The following is a 15,567-nucleotide window of genomic DNA, read 5'->3' as shown; positions in this document are numbered from 1 at the left end:
GCTTGAGCACTGGGGTGGAAGGACATGCTCTGCAGAGATTCCTGCCCATCTCTAAATGATTCTGTGATCCTTTTTTTTGCTGGGGAGGGTGCGGAAGAGAGTTAGTCAAGCGTGTGTTGGCACGGGGAGCCTCGGTCGGAGGTGTGCGCAGGGAGCGTTGTCATATCGGAGGCTTTTTCTGAGCCAGTGCTGGGCTTGTGTCATGCTGTGTATGCCTGCAGGTGCGAGTGTGTGTTGTCGCTGGTGGCCTGTGTCCTCGGAGAGGCTGAGTGCCCTTTTCCCCCCAACCCCGCCGGCCTGTTGAGGCCTGGCCTTGTGCCGTTTTAGAGTGGAAGAGCCTTGGGAGAAGAAAGGAGATGGAGGCGTGTGGTGCTGGGATACAGGAGATTTTATTGAGGCAAAAGAGTGAAAAGGCAGGAGCACGCAGTGGAAGGGAAGCGTTCTGAGAGGCAAGTAGGGCGACCGTCAGCCCGGGTCCTTTGCTTGCAGAAGATTTTGCCAGAGCACCGAGATCTTCCTTTGCTGCGGTGGGAGCAGCGCGGGGGAGGTGCCCCGGTGGTCTTTGGCTTGTGAGCAGGCGTTTGCAGCGGAGAGTAGCGGACGTATCAGTAGGGGCGATGCAAAGAAGACAGTGGGAGAAGAGGAGGAGGTAGGTGGGCCACGTATCGTGGCAGCCGGGGCTGGCCCCTTCCGTGCTGCTTTGCTTGGTGCCTTGAGAGGAGGAGGTGCGGGTGGCAGGTCCTCGTGGCAGCAGCAGGCGGGAGGTGCGTCCTCAGTCCATGCCGTGGCTTGCAGGGTGTGTGTGGTGTGGAGGGCCCTTAGCAGGGCAGGCAGGCTCTTCCGGCGCCATAGCAGCCCAGGCCTCCGAGGCCGTAACCGTAGCCAAAGCCGCCGGAGGAGATGGGCACTCCCTGGGAGCTGAGGATGTTGCCCACAGCAGCCGATGAGGAGGATCCGACGGCGGTGCTCTGGGGGAAGGAGGTGAGGATGGGTCCCGGCAGGGTGACCAGCACGGTGGAAGGCTGGATGACGACGCGGGAGTCCTCGCACTGCCTGACGCAGGGCTCGTTGCAGCTGTTAGCCAGCGGGGTGGGTCCGCAGGGGCTGCAGAAGTTGTTGCAGGCCATGTCTGCGGTGTGGAGTGTCCCTGTAAGAGAGGGTGTTGAGGAAGCGGAGAGTGGTGGGGGGCGCGAGGGGTGTCGTTACAGGAGGGCAAGGGAGTGTGGAGGCGCGGTGTGGGGCTGCGGGGCGCGTGGTGGTGTTGAGTCGTGGGGGCTGCTGAGTCTGGTGTCAGCGCGTGCTGGAAGAGACGGGGCGTGTGGGGCAGGAGAAGGAGGGGAAGGGGCTTCAGGCTCACCTTGTTGACTGCGGGGGAGAAGGCGTCAGGAGAAGCGTGTGATGGAGAGAGGCTCTGGGCCGTCTTTTATGCTGGTCTGAGGGGGCGGGACAGGCTTTGCGCGTGACGGCATTTTGCAGCAAGCAGCTGTTGCGTGCCAGAGCTTGGCAGGTAATGAGGTGGGGGGTGTGTCCCTTCCCACAACGCTCCCTTCTCATGTCCTCCTCTTGAGGATGTGTCCGTCTGTCCCTGGCGTCAGCTTTGAAGTGAGAGCAGGTATCTGGGAGGATTTGCATGGAAGGTGCGTGTCAGGGCATTTGGCAGACGTGGCCAAAGCATAGGAGAGGTGGGGTGTTGTCAGTGAGGTCATCCCGTGGCACTCGTGTGGTGTGGTTTGCGGGTGCGTTGCGAAGAGGGGCCCCCACTTGTTCATGGGCCTGGAAGGCTGTTGTGGGCTTTGGAGGTGTGCCGGGCATGAGTGTCGGCCCCTTCCATGGCATTTGGTCCCTGCCTGCCTTGCTGCCAGCTTGCGAAGCCTGACTGTAGGCCTGGCCTTTCCCACTGAGCGTGCTCTGTGTGTGCCTTGTTGCCCGCCTTGCTTGAAAGGTTGTAGCTGGGAGAAAGGGGCCTGCGTGTCTGGGCTTGTGCCCCCTGGGATCCGTCCCTGGGGGTGTCAGTGCGGGCAGGCAGAGGAGGGCAGGCCATTTTCCTGGCAGCCCTGGCTGAGAGCTCGCCGGTCCTGTGACGAGAGGTGCCCTGCCTGGCTCCGCCAGTGCTTGTGTTGGCCCCTCCATCGTGGAGCCCTTAGGTGGGGCTTGGGCTGTGGTGTGACGCATCCAAAGGAGAGCAGCGAATGCGGTGAAGGATCGAGAGAAGAAGCCTTAGAAGTAGCGGTTGAGGGAAGCGGGGCTACTGCGTTTTCAGAAGGCGGCGGCTGAGGGGAGGCCCTATCGGTGTCTCCAAGTACCTGAGAGGAGGTTGTGACGAGGAGGTTGTCAGTCTCTCATCCCTAGCAACAAGTGCTAGGGCAAGAGGAAAGGGCCTCATGTTGCGCCAGGCAAAGTTTAGTTTGGCTATGATGAGAAATCTCTTCACCGAGAGGGTTATCAAGCACTGGAAGAGGCTGCCCAGGGCAGTGGTTGAGTCACCATTGTGGGAGGTGTTTAAAAGACACGTAGGCGTGGCGCTTAGGGACATGGATTAGTGGTGGCCTTGGCAGTATTAGGTTAACGGTTGGACTCGATAACGTTAAGGGTCTTTTGCAACGGAAGTGACTCTTATGATTGTGTATGAGGCAGCGTGCGAGGGCAGGTGAGTTTCTGGAGAGCCCGTATGTGTGCTGAAAGGCGGAGCAGGGCTGGGAGCGGCAGGCAGGGGAGGCTGGCAGTCCTGGGCCTTTGTTGGGGTCTGTGCTTGGGGCGAGTGTCGAGGGGTGAGGCCAGTTCTCTGCGCAGAGCTTGACAGGGTGAAAGGGAATTTGGCGATTGCCGAGGGGAGCTGGGTTTGAGCATGCGGCACGGGGCTGCAGAGCCGAGGCTGTGGTGGTGGTGGTGGTGCGTGCGGAAGGGTTGATGAGTGGCAAGGCCTGCCCCCGCTGAGGCAAGGTGAGTGTTTTTCAGGCTGTTTGTCAGGTGATCTGTGGTTGTTGCTGAGGAAGATGAAGGGGAGTAGGCAGGAGCGATGTGGGAGTGGGTGTTTGTAAGTGCACGGGGCCTGTCGTGTTGCTCCCAGGAATGCCGAGGCATCTGGCATTGCGGAGGCCTCCTTGTGAAGGCCGCTGTCCATTTTCCTGGAAAGGTCATAGTGCCTGGGGGCAGCTCCTGAAGAGTGGAAGGGAGCTGGTACCCCTCGTGTCCCGCAGAAGATGGTGCGGGAGGCTCTGGGAAAGCAGAGGCCGGTGAGCCCGAGCCTGTTCCCGGGGCAGGTGATGGAAGCAATGCTGCTGGAAATCACTGCCAAGGCCAGGACGGACGGAAGGTGTTGGGGGGTGTTTGGCGTGGATTTTGGAAGGGCAAATCATGCTTGAGGGAGCTGCGTGTCTTCCGCGTTGAGGCGAGTGGGCGTTGGGCGAGGGGAGAGCAGTGGCTGTTGCTGAGGCGTACTTGAAGGAAGCCTTTGTCGCTGTCTCCTGGTACGTGCTCCTAGACGAGCTGAGAAAGTGCGGGTTGCGTAAGCGGCCGGTGCGGTGGCCTGCAAAGCAGCTGAAGGGCTGTGCCCAGAGGCTTGCGATCAGTGGTAGGACAAGAGGCCATGTTCAGAAGTGAAAGCATCTGGAATTGCCCGGGCAAAGGCGGCAGGGCTTTTCCAGTGTGAGGGTGGTCAAAGAGTGGAAGAGGTGGTGGCGGCTCCATTCTCGGAGGTACTGAAGACGCGAGTGGCTGTGGTCCCAGACAATCTGCTCTAGCTGGCCCTGCTTGAGCACTGGGGTGGAAGGACATGCTCTGCAGAGATTCCTGCCCATCTCTAAATGATTCTGTGATCCTTTTTTTTGCTGGGGAGGGTGCGGAAGAGAGTTAGTCAAGCGTGTGTTGGCACGGGGAGCCTCGGTCGGAGGTGTGCGCAGGGAGCGTTGTCGTATCGGAGGCTTTTTCTGAGCCAGTGCTGGGCTTGTGTCATGCTGTGTATGCCTGCAGGTGCGAGTGTGTGTTGTCGCTGGTGGCCTGTGTCCTCGGAGAGGCTGAGTGCCCTTTTCCCCCCAACCCCGCCGGCCTGTTGAGGCCTGGCCTTGTGCCGTTTTAGAGTGGAAGAGCCTTGGGAGAAGAAAGGAGATGGAGGCGTGTGGTGCTGGGATACAGGAGATTTTATTGAGGCAAAAGAGTGAAAAGGCAGGAGCACGCAGTGGAAGGGAAGCGTTCTGAGAGGCAAGTAGGGCGACCGTCAGCCCGGGTCCTTTGCTTGCAGAAGATTTTGCCAGAGCACCGAGATCTTCCTTTGCTGCGGTGGGAGCAGCGCGGGGGAGGTGCCCCGGTGGTCTTTGGCTTGTGAGCAGGCGTTTGCAGCGGAGAGTAGCGGACGTATCAGTAGGGGCGATGCAAAGAAGACAGTGGGAGAAGAGGAGGAGGTAGGTGGGCCACGTATCGTGGCAGCCGGGGCTGGCCCCTTCCGTGCTGCTTTGCTTGGTGCCTTGAGAGGAGGAGGTGCGGGTGGCAGGTCCTCGTGGCAGCAGCAGGCGGGAGGTGCGTCCTCAGTCCATGCCGTGGCTTGCAGGGTGTGTGTGGTGTGGAGGGCCCTTAGCAGGGCAGGCAGGCTCTTCCGGCGCCATAGCAGCCCAGGCCTCCGAGGCCGTAACCGTAGCCAAAGCCGCCGGAGGAGATGGGCACTCCCTGGGAGCTGAGGATGTTGCCCACAGCAGCCGATGAGGAGGATCCGACGGCGGTGCTCTGGGGGAAGGAGGTGAGGATGGGTCCCGGCAGGGTGACCAGCACGGTGGAAGGCTGGATGACGACGCGGGAGTCCTCGCACTGCCTGACGCAGGGCTCGTTGCAGCTGTTAGCCAGCGGGGTGGGTCCGCAGGGGCTGCAGAAGTTGTTGCAGGCCATGTCTGCGGTGTGGAGTGTCCCTGTAAGAGAGGGTGTTGAGGAAGCGGAGAGTGGTGGGGGGCGCGAGGGGTGTCGTTACAGGAGGGCAAGGGAGTGTGGAGGCGCGGTGTGGGGCTGCGGGGCGCGTGGTGGTGTTGAGTCGTGGGGGCTGCTGAGTCTGGTGTCAGCGCGTGCTGGAAGAGACGGGGCGTGTGGGGCAGGAGAAGGAGGGGAAGGGGCTTCAGGCTCACCTTGTTGACTGCGGGGGAGAAGGCGTCAGGAGAAGCGTGTGATGGAGAGAGGCTCTGGGCCGTCTTTTATGCTGGTCTGAGGGGGCGGGACAGGCTTTGCGCGTGACGGCATTTTGCAGCAAGCAGCTGTTGCGTGCCAGAGCTTGGCAGGTAATGAGGTGGGGGGTGTGTCCCTTCCCACAACGCTCCCTTCTCATGTCCTCCTCTTGAGGATGTGTCCGTCTGTCCCTGGCGTCAGCTTTGAAGTGAGAGCAGGTATCTGGGAGGATTTGCATGGAAGGTGCGTGTCAGGGCATTTGGCAGACGTGGCCAAAGCATAGGAGAGGTGGGGTGTTGTCAGTGAGGTCATCCCGTGGCACTCGTGTGGTGTGGTTTGCGGGTGCGTTGCGAAGAGGGGCCCCCACTTGTTCATGGGCCTGGAAGGCTGTTGTGGGCTTTGGAGGTGTGCCGGGCATGAGTGTCGGCCCCTTCCATGGCATTTGGTCCCTGCCTGCCTTGCTGCCAGCTTGCGAAGCCTGACTGTAGGCCTGGCCTTTCCCACTGAGCGTGCTCTGTGTGTGCCTTGTTGCCCGCCTTGCTTGAAAGGTTGTAGCTGGGAGAAAGGGGCCTGCGTGTCTGGGCTTGTGCCCCCTGGGATCCGTCCCTGGGGGTGTCAGTGCGGGCAGGCAGAGGAGGGCAGGCCATTTTCCTGGCAGCCCTGGCTGAGAGCTCGCCGGTCCTGTGACGAGAGGTGCCCTGCCTGGCTCCGCCAGTGCTTGTGTTGGCCCCTCCATCGTGGAGCCCTTAGGTGGGGCTTGGGCTGTGGTGTGACGCATCCAAAGGAGAGCAGCGAATGCGGTGAAGGATCGAGAGAAGAAGCCTTAGAAGTAGCGGTTGAGGGAAGCGGGGCTACTGCGTTTTCAGAAGGCGGCGGCTGAGGGGAGGCCCTATCGGTGTCTCCAAGTACCTGAGAGGAGGTTGTGACGAGGAGGTTGTCAGTCTCTCATCCCTAGCAACAAGTGCTAGGGCAAGAGGAAAGGGCCTCATGTTGCGCCAGGCAAAGTTTAGTTTGGCTATGATGAGAAATCTCTTCACCGAGAGGGTTATCAAGCACTGGAAGAGGCTGCCCAGGGCAGTGGTTGAGTCACCATTGTGGGAGGTGTTTAAAAGACACGTAGGCGTGGCGCTTAGGGACATGGATTAGTGGTGGCCTTGGCAGTATTAGGTTAACGGTTGGACTCGATAACGTTAAGGGTCTTTTGCAACGGAAGTGACTCTTATGATTGTGTATGAGGCAGCGTGCGAGGGCAGGTGAGTTTCTGGAGAGCCCGTATGTGTGCTGAAAGGCGGAGCAGGGCTGGGAGCGGCAGGCAGGGGAGGCTGGCAGTCCTGGGCCTTTGTTGGGGTCTGTGCTTGGGGCGAGTGTCGAGGGGTGAGGCCAGTTCTCTGCGCAGAGCTTGACAGGGTGAAAGGGAATTTGGCGATTGCCGAGGGGAGCTGGGTTTGAGCATGCGGCACGGGGCTGCAGAGCCGAGGCTGTGGTGGTGGTGGTGGTGCGTGCGGAAGGGTTGATGAGTGGCAAGGCCTGCCCCCGCTGAGGCAAGGTGAGTGTTTTTCAGGCTGTTTGTCAGGTGATCTGTGGTTGTTGCTGAGGAAGATGAAGGGGAGTAGGCAGGAGCGATGTGGGAGTGGGTGTTTGTAAGTGCACGGGGCCTGTCGTGTTGCTCCCAGGAATGCCGAGGCATCTGGCATTGCGGAGGCCTCCTTGTGAAGGCCGCTGTCCATTTTCCTGGAAAGGTCATAGTGCCTGGGGGCAGCTCCTGAAGAGTGGAAGGGAGCTGGTACCCCTCGTGTCCCGCAGAAGATGGTGCGGGAGGCTCTGGGAAAGCAGAGGCCGGTGAGCCCGAGCCTGTTCCCGGGGCAGGTGATGGAAGCAATGCTGCTGGAAATCACTGCCAAGGCCAGGACGGACGGAAGGTGTTGGGGGGTGTTTGGCGTGGATTTTGGAAGGGCAAATCATGCTTGAGGGAGCTGCGTGTCTTCCGCGTTGAGGCGAGTGGGCGTTGGGCGAGGGGAGAGCAGTGGCTGTTGCTGAGGCGTACTTGAAGGAAGCCTTTGTCGCTGTCTCCTGGTACGTGCTCCTAGACGAGCTGAGAAAGTGCGGGTTGCGTAAGCGGCCGGTGCGGTGGCCTGCAAAGCAGCTGAAGGGCTGTGCCCAGAGGCTTGCGATCAGTGGTAGGACAAGAGGCCATGTTCAGAAGTGAAAGCATCTGGAATTGCCCGGGCAAAGGCGGCAGGGCTTTTCCAGTGTGAGGGTGGTCAAAGAGTGGAAGAGGTGGTGGCGGCTCCATTCTCGGAGGTACTGAAGACGCGAGTGGCTGTGGTCCCAGACAATCTGCTCTAGCTGGCCCTGCTTGAGCACTGGGGTGGAAGGACATGCTCTGCAGAGATTCCTGCCCATCTCTAAATGATTCTGTGATCCTTTTTTTTGCTGGGGAGGGTGCGGAAGAGAGTTAGTCAAGCGTGTGTTGGCACGGGGAGCCTCGGTCGGAGGTGTGCGCAGGGAGCGTTGTCGTATCGGAGGCTTTTTCTGAGCCAGTGCTGGGCTTGTGTCATGCTGTGTATGCCTGCAGGTGCGAGTGTGTGTTGTCGCTGGTGGCCTGTGTCCTCGGAGAGGCTGAGTGCCCTTTTCCCCCCAACCCCGCCGGCCTGTTGAGGCCTGGCCTTGTGCCGTTTTAGAGTGGAAGAGCCTTGGGAGAAGAAAGGAGATGGAGGCGTGTGGTGCTGGGATACAGGAGATTTTATTGAGGCAAAAGAGTGAAAAGGCAGGAGCACGCAGTGGAAGGGAAGCGTTCTGAGGTGCAAGTAGGGCGACCGTCAGCCCGGGTCCTTTGCTTGCAGAAGATTTTGCCAGAGCACCGAGATCTTCCTTTGCTGCGGTGGGAGCAGCGCGGGGGAGGTGCCCCGGTGGTCTTTGGCTTGTGAGCAGGCGTTTGCAGCGGAGAGTAGCGGACGTATCAGTAGGGGCGATGCAAAGAAGACAGTGGGAGAAGAGGAGGAGGTAGGTGGGCCACGTATCGTGGCAGCCGGGGCTGGCCCCTTCCGTGCTGCTTTGCTTGGTGCCTTGAGAGGAGGAGGTGCGGGTGGCAGGTCCTCGTGGCAGCAGCAGGCGGGAGGTGCGTCCTCAGTCCATGCCGTGGCTTGCAGGGTGTGTGTGGTGTGGAGGGCCCTTAGCAGGGCAGGCAGGCTCTTCCGGCGCCATAGCAGCCCAGGCCTCCGAGGCCGTAACCGTAGCCAAAGCCGCCGGAGGAGATGGGCACTCCCTGGGAGCTGAGGATGTTGCCCACAGCAGCCGATGAGGAGGATCCGACGGCGGTGCTCTGGGGGAAGGAGGTGAGGATGGGTCCCGGCAGGGTGACCAGCACGGTGGAAGGCTGGATGACGACGCGGGAGTCCTCGCACTGCCTGACGCAGGGCTCGTTGCAGCTGTTAGCCAGCGGGGTGGGTCCGCAGGGGCTGCAGAAGTTGTTGCAGGCCATGTCTGCGGTGTGGAGTGTCCCTGTAAGAGAGGGTGTTGAGGAAGCGGAGAGTGGTGGGGGGCGCGAGGGGTGTCGTTACAGGAGGGCAAGGGAGTGTGGAGGCGCGGTGTGGGGCTGCGGGGCGCGTGGTGGTGTTGAGTCGTGGGGGCTGCTGAGTCTGGTGTCAGCGCGTGCTGGAAGAGACGGGGCGTGTGGGGCAGGAGAAGGAGGGGAAGGGGCTTCAGGCTCACCTTGTTGACTGCGGGGGAGAAGGCGTCAGGAGAAGCGTGTGATGGAGAGAGGCTCTGGGCCGTCTTTTATGCTGGTCTGAGGGGGCGGGACAGGCTTTGCGCGTGACGGCATTTTGCAGCAAGCAGCTGTTGCGTGCCAGAGCTTGGCAGGTAATGAGGTGGGGGGTGTGTCCCTTCCCACAACGCTCCCTTCTCATGTCCTCCTCTTGAGGATGTGTCCGTCTGTCCCTGGCGTCAGCTTTGAAGTGAGAGCAGGTATCTGGGAGGATTTGCATGGAAGGTGCGTGTCAGGGCATTTGGCAGACGTGGCCAAAGCATAGGAGAGGTGGGGTGTTGTCAGTGAGGTCATCCCGTGGCACTCGTGTGGTGTGGTTTGCGGGTGCGTTGCGAAGAGGGGCCCCCACTTGTTCATGGGCCTGGAAGGCTGTTGTGGGCTTTGGAGGTGTGCCGGGCATGAGTGTCGGCCCCTTCCATGGCATTTGGTCCCTGCCTGCCTTGCTGCCAGCTTGCGAAGCCTGACTGTAGGCCTGGCCTTTCCCACTGAGCGTGCTCTGTGTGTGCCTTGTTGCCCGCCTTGCTTGAAAGGTTGTAGCTGGGAGAAAGGGGCCTGCGTGTCTGGGCTTGTGCCCCCTGGGATCCGTCCCTGGGGGTGTCAGTGCGGGCAGGCAGAGGAGGGCAGGCCATTTTCCTGGCAGCCCTGGCTGAGAGCTCGCCGGTCCTGTGACGAGAGGTGCCCTGCCTGGCTCCGCCAGTGCTTGTGTTGGCCCCTCCATCGTGGAGCCCTTAGGTGGGGCTTGGGCTGTGGTGTGACGCATCCAAAGGAGAGCAGCGAATGCGGTGAAGGATCGAGAGAAGAAGCCTTAGAAGTAGCGGTTGAGGGAAGCGGGGCTACTGCGTTTTCAGAAGGCGGCGGCTGAGGGGAGGCCCTATCGGTGTCTCCAAGTACCTGAGAGGAGGTTGTGACGAGGAGGTTGTCAGTCTCTCATCCCTAGCAACAAGTGCTAGGGCAAGAGGAAAGGGCCTCATGTTGCGCCAGGCAAAGTTTAGTTTGGCTATGATGAGAAATCTCTTCACCGAGAGGGTTATCAAGCACTGGAAGAGGCTGCCCAGGGCAGTGGTTGAGTCACCATTGTGGGAGGTGTTTAAAAGACACGTAGGCGTGGCGCTTAGGGACATGGATTAGTGGTGGCCTTGGCAGTATTAGGTTAACGGTTGGACTCGATAACGTTAAGGGTCTTTTGCAACGGAAGTGACTCTTATGATTGTGTATGAGGCAGCGTGCGAGGGCAGGTGAGTTTCTGGAGAGCCCGTATGTGTGCTGAAAGGCGGAGCAGGGCTGGGAGCGGCAGGCAGGGGAGGCTGGCAGTCCTGGGCCTTTGTTGGGGTCTGTGCTTGGGGCGAGTGTCGAGGGGTGAGGCCAGTTCTCTGCGCAGAGCTTGACAGGGTGAAAGGGAATTTGGCGATTGCCGAGGGGAGCTGGGTTTGAGCATGCGGCACGGGGCTGCAGAGCCGAGGCTGTGGTGGTGGTGGTGGTGCGTGCGGAAGGGTTGATGAGTGGCAAGGCCTGCCCCCGCTGAGGCAAGGTGAGTGTTTTTCAGGCTGTTTGTCAGGTGATCTGTGGTTGTTGCTGAGGAAGATGAAGGGGGGTAGGCAGGAGCGATGTGGGAGTGGGTGTTTGTAAGTGCACGGGGCCTGTCGTGTTGCTCCCAGGAATGCCGAGGCATCTGGCATTGCGGAGGCCTCCTTGTGAAGGCCGCTGTCCATTTTCCTGGAAAGGTCATAGTGCCTGGGGGCAGCTCCTGAAGAGTGGAAGGGAGCTGGTACCCCTCGTGTCCCGCAGAAGATGGTGCGGGAGGCTCTGGGAAAGCAGAGGCCGGTGAGCCCGAGCCTGTTCCCGGGGCAGGTGATGGAAGCAATGCTGCTGGAAATCACTGCCAAGGCCAGGACGGACGGAAGGTGTTGGGGGGTGTTTGGCGTGGATTTTGGAAGGGCAAATCATGCTTGAGGGAGCTGCGTGTCTTCCGCGTTGAGGCGAGTGGGCGTTGGGCGAGGGGAGAGCAGTGGCTGTTGCTGAGGCGTACTTGAAGGAAGCCTTTGTCGCTGTCTCCTGGTACGTGCTCCTAGACGAGCTGAGAAAGTGCGGGTTGCGTAAGCGGCCGGTGCGGTGGCCTGCAAAGCAGCTGAAGGGCTGTGCCCAGAGGCTTGCGATCAGTGGTAGGACAAGAGGCCATGTTCAGAAGTGAAAGCATCTGGAATTGCCCGGGCAAAGGCGGCAGGGCTTTTCCAGTGTGAGGGTGGTCAAAGAGTGGAAGAGGTGGTGGCGGCTCCATTCTCGGAGGTACTGAAGACGCGAGTGGCTGTGGTCCCAGACAATCTGCTCTAGCTGGCCCTGCTTGAGCACTGGGGTGGAAGGACATGCTCTGCAGAGATTCCTGCCCATCTCTAAATGATTCTGTGATCCTTTTTTTTGCTGGGGAGGGTGCGGAAGAGAGTTAGTCAAGCGTGTGTTGGCACGGGGAGCCTCGGTCGGAGGTGTGCGCAGGGAGCGTTGTCGTATCGGAGGCTTTTTCTGAGCCAGTGCTGGGCTTGTGTCATGCTGTGTATGCCTGCAGGTGCGAGTGTGTGTTGTCGCTGGTGGCCTGTGTCCTCGGAGAGGCTGAGTGCCCTTTTCCCCCCAACCCCGCTGGCCTGTTGAGGCCTGGCCTTGTGCCGTTTTAGAGTGGAAGAGCCTTGGGAGAAGAAAGGAGATGGAGGCGTGTGGTGCTGGGGTACAGGAGATTTTATTGAGGCAAAAGAGTGAAAAGGCAGGAGCACGCAGTGGAAGGGAAGCGTTCTGAGGTGCAAGTAGGGCGACCGTCAGCCCGGGTCCTTTGCTTGCAGAAGATTTTGCCAGAGCACCGAGGTCTTCCTTTGCTGCGGTGGGAGCAGCGCGGGGGAGGTGCCCCGGTGGTCTTTGGCTTGTGAGCAGGCGTTTGCAGCGGAGAGTAGCGGACGTATCAGTAGGGGCGATGCAAAGAAGACAGTGGGAGAAGAGGAGGAGGTAGGTGGGCCACGTATCGTGGCAGCCGGGGCTGGCCCCTTCCGTGCTGCTTTGCTTGGTGCCTTGAGAGGAGGAGGTGCGGGTGGCAGGTCCTCGTGGCAGCAGCAGGCGGGAGGTGCGTCCTCAGTCCATGCCGTGGCTTGCAGGGTGTGTGTGGTGTGGAGGGCCCTTAGCAGGGCAGGCAGGCTCTTCCGGCGCCATAGCAGCCCAGGCCTCCGAGGCCGTAACCGTAGCCAAAGCCGCCGGAGGAGATGGGCACTCCCTGGGAGCTGAGGATGTTGCCCACAGCAGCCGATGAGGAGGATCCGACGGCGGTGCTCTGGGGGAAGGAGGTGAGGATGGGTCCCGGCAGGGTGACCAGCACGGTGGAAGGCTGGATGACGACGCGGGAGTCCTCGCACTGCCTGACGCAGGGCTCGTTGCAGCTGTTAGCCAGCGGGGTGGGTCCGCAGGGGCTGCAGAAGTTGTTGCAGGCCATGTCTGCGGTGTGGAGTGTCCCTGTAAGAGAGGGTGTTGAGGAAGCGGAGAGTGGTGGGGGGCGCGAGGGGTGTCGTTACAGGAGGGCAAGGGAGTGTGGAGGCGCGGTGTGGGGCTGCGGGGAGCGTGGTGGTGTTGAGTCGTGGGGGCTGCTGAGTCTGGTGTCAGCGCGTGCTGGAAGAGACGGGGCGTGTGGGGCAGGAGAAGGAGGGGAAGGGGCTTCAGGCTCACCTTGTTGACTGCGGGGGAGAAGGCGTCAGGAGAAGCGTGTGATGGAGAGAGGCTCTGGGCCGTCTTTTATGCTGGTCTGAGGGGGCGGGACAGGCTTTGCGCGTGACGGCATTTTGCAGCAAGCAGCTGTTGCGTGCCAGAGCTTGGCAGGTAATGAGGTGGGGGGTGTGTCCCTTCCCACAACGCTCCCTTCTCATGTCCTCCTCTTGAGGATGTGTCCGTCTGTCCCTGGCGTCAGCTTTGAAGTGAGAGCAGGTATCTGGGAGGATTTGCATGGAAGGTGCGTGTCAGGGCATTTGGCAGACGTGGCCAAAGCATAGGAGAGGTGGGGTGTTGTCAGTGAGGTCATCCCGTGGCACTCGTGTGGTGTGGTTTGCGGGTGCGTTGCGAAGAGGGGCCCCCACTTGTTCATGGGCCTGGAAGGCTGTTGTGGGCTTTGGAGGTGTGCCGGGCATGAGTGTCGGCCCCTTCCATGGCATTTGGTCCCTGCCTGCCTTGCTGCCAGCTTGCGAAGCCTGACTGTAGGCCTGGCCTTTCCCACTGAGCGTGCTCTGTGTGTGCCTTGTTGCCCGCCTTGCTTGAAAGGTTGTAGCTGGGAGAAAGGGGCCTGCGTGTCTGGGCTTGTGCCCCCTGGGATCCGTCCCTGGGGGTGTCAGTGCGGGCAGGCAGAGGAGGGCAGGCCATTTTCCTGGCAGCCCTGGCTGAGAGCTCGCCGGTCCTGTGACGAGAGGTGCCCTGCCTGGCTCCGCCAGTGCTTGTGTTGGCCCCTCCATCGTGGAGCCCTTAGGTGGGGCTTGGGCTGTGGTGTGACGCATCCAAAGGAGAGCAGCGAATGCGGTGAAGGATCGAGAGAAGAAGCCTTAGAAGTAGCGGTTGAGGGAAGCGGGGCTACTGCGTTTTCAGAAGGCGGCGGCTGAGGGGAGGCCCTATCGGTGTCTCCAAGTACCTGAGAGGAGGTTGTGACGAGGAGGTTGTCAGTCTCTCATCCCTAGCAACAAGTGCTAGGGCAAGAGGAAAGGGCCTCATGTTGCGCCAGGCAAAGTTTAGTTTGGCTATGATGAGAAATCTCTTCACCGAGAGGGTTATCAAGCACTGGAAGAGGCTGCCCAGGGCAGTGGTTGAGTCACCATTGTGGGAGGTGTTTAAAAGACACGTAGGCGTGGCGCTTAGGGACATGGATTAGTGGTGGCCTTGGCAGTATTAGGTTAACGGTTGGACTCGATAACGTTAAGGGTCTTTTGCAACGGAAGTGACTCTTATGATTGTGTATGAGGCAGCGTGCGAGGGCAGGTGAGTTTCTGGAGAGCCCGTATGTGTGCTGAAAGGCGGAGCAGGGCTGGGAGCGGCAGGCAGGGGAGGCTGGCAGTCCTGGGCCTTTGTTGGGGTCTGTGCTTGGGGCGAGTGTCGAGGGGTGAGGCCAGTTCTCTGCGCAGAGCTTGACAGGGTGAAAGGGAATTTGGCGATTGCCGAGGGGAGCTGGGTTTGAGCATGCGGCACGGGGCTGCAGAGCCGAGGCTGTGGTGGTGGTGGTGGTGCGTGCGGAAGGGTTGATGAGTGGCAAGGCCTGCCCCCGCTGAGGCAAGGTGAGTGTTTTTCAGGCTGTTTGTCAGGTGATCTGTGGTTGTTGCTGAGGAAGATGAAGGGGAGTAGGCAGGAGCGATGTGGGAGTGGGTGTTTGTAAGTGCACGGGGCCTGTCGTGTTGCTCCCAGGAATGCCGAGGCATCTGGCATTGCGGAGGCCTCCTTGTGAAGGCCGCTGTCCATTTTCCTGGAAAGGTCATAGTGCCTGGGGGCAGCTCCTGAAGAGTGGAAGGGAGCTGGTACCCCTCGTGTCCCGCAGAAGATGGTGCGGGAGGCTCTGGGAAAGCAGAGGCCGGTGAGCCCGAGCCTGTTCCCGGGGCAGGTGATGGAAGCAATGCTGCTGGAAATCACTGCCAAGGCCAGGACGGACGGAAGGTGTTGGGGGGTGTTTGGCGTGGATTTTGGAAGGGCAAATCATGCTTGAGGGAGCTGCGTGTCTTCCGCGTTGAGGCGAGTGGGCGTTGGGCGAGGGGAGAGCAGTGGCTGTTGCTGAGGCGTACTTGAAGGAAGCCTTTGTCGCTGTCTCCTGGTACGTGCTCCTAGACGAGCTGAGAAAGTGCGGGTTGCGTAAGCGGCCGGTGCGGTGGCCTGCAAAGCAGCTGAAGGGCTGTGCCCAGAGGCTTGCGATCAGTGGTAGGACAAGAGGCCATGTTCAGAAGTGAAAGCATCTGGAATTGCCCGGGCAAAGGCGGCAGGGCTTTTCCAGTGTGAGGGTGGTCAAAGAGTGGAAGAGGTGGTGGCGGCTCCATTCTCGGAGGTACTGAAGACGCGAGTGGCTGTGGTCCCAGACAATCTGCTCTAGCTGGCCCTGCTTGAGCACTGGGGTGGAAGGACATGCTCTGCAGAGATTCCTGCCCATCTCTAAATGATTCTGTGATCCTTTTTTTTGCTGGGGAGGGTGCGGAAGAGAGTTAGTCAAGCGTGTGTTGGCACGGGGAGCCTCGGTCGGAGGTGTGCGCAGGGAGCGTTGTCGTATCGGAGGCTTTTTCTGAGCCAGTGCTGGGCTTGTGTCATGCTGTGTATGCCTGCAGGTGCGAGTGTGTGTTGTCGCTGGTGGCCTGTGTCCTCGGAGAGGCTGAGTGCCCTTTTCCCCCCAACCCCGCCGGCCTGTTGAGGCCTGGCCTTGTGCCGTTTTAGAGTGGAAGAGCCTTGGGAGAAGAAAGGAGATGGAGGCGTGTGGTGCTGGGATACAGGAGATTTTATTGAGGCAAAAGAGTGAAAAGGCAGGAGCACGCAGTGGAAGGGAAGCGTTCTGAGAGGCAAGTAGGGCGACCGTCAGCCTGGGTCCTTTGCTTGCAGAAGATTTTGCCAGAGCACCGAGATCTTCCTTTGCTGCGGTGGGAGCAGCGCGGGGGAGGTGCCCCGGTGGTCTTTGGCTTGTGAGC

At 60.5% G+C, this 15,567-nt stretch overlaps 4 protein-coding genes across 4 annotated transcripts; all 4 read right to left on the bottom strand.

Annotated features, from left to right (window-relative positions):
• Positions 1-818: 818 nt before the first annotated feature.
• LOC308060017 (feather keratin 1-like) lies at positions 819-1,127 on the bottom strand (the record flags this gene model as incomplete). The annotated part of the gene is made up of 1 exon (XM_080378193.1): positions 819-1,127. One exon carries the CDS (start codon positions 1,125-1,127, stop codon positions 819-821), a length of 309 nt encoding a protein of 102 aa, XP_080234319.1.
• A 3,439-nt stretch (positions 1,128-4,566) lies between these two features.
• On the bottom strand, positions 4,567-4,875 carry LOC308061345 (feather keratin 1-like; the record flags this gene model as incomplete). Its single annotated transcript, XM_080381168.1, has 1 exon — positions 4,567-4,875. The coding sequence occupies one exon, from the start codon at positions 4,873-4,875 to the stop codon at positions 4,567-4,569; it is 309 nt and encodes a 102-aa protein (XP_080237294.1).
• A 3,439-nt stretch (positions 4,876-8,314) lies between these two features.
• LOC308061305 (feather keratin 1-like) lies at positions 8,315-8,623 on the bottom strand (the record flags this gene model as incomplete). Its single annotated transcript, XM_080381103.1, has 1 exon — positions 8,315-8,623. One exon carries the CDS (start codon positions 8,621-8,623, stop codon positions 8,315-8,317), a length of 309 nt encoding a protein of 102 aa, XP_080237229.1.
• A 3,439-nt stretch (positions 8,624-12,062) lies between these two features.
• LOC308060016 (feather keratin 1-like) lies at positions 12,063-12,371 on the bottom strand (the record flags this gene model as incomplete). The annotated part of the gene is made up of 1 exon (XM_080378192.1): positions 12,063-12,371. The coding sequence occupies one exon, from the start codon at positions 12,369-12,371 to the stop codon at positions 12,063-12,065; it is 309 nt and encodes a 102-aa protein (XP_080234318.1).
• Positions 12,372-15,567: the final 3,196 nt, after the last annotated feature.

Source organism: Falco punctatus (assembly GCF_963210335.1).
Source record: "Falco punctatus genome assembly, chromosome: 3".
NCBI lineage: Eukaryota > Metazoa > Chordata > Aves > Falconiformes > Falconidae > Falco > Falco punctatus.
This window is presented reverse-complemented; position numbering and strand designations above follow the sequence as displayed.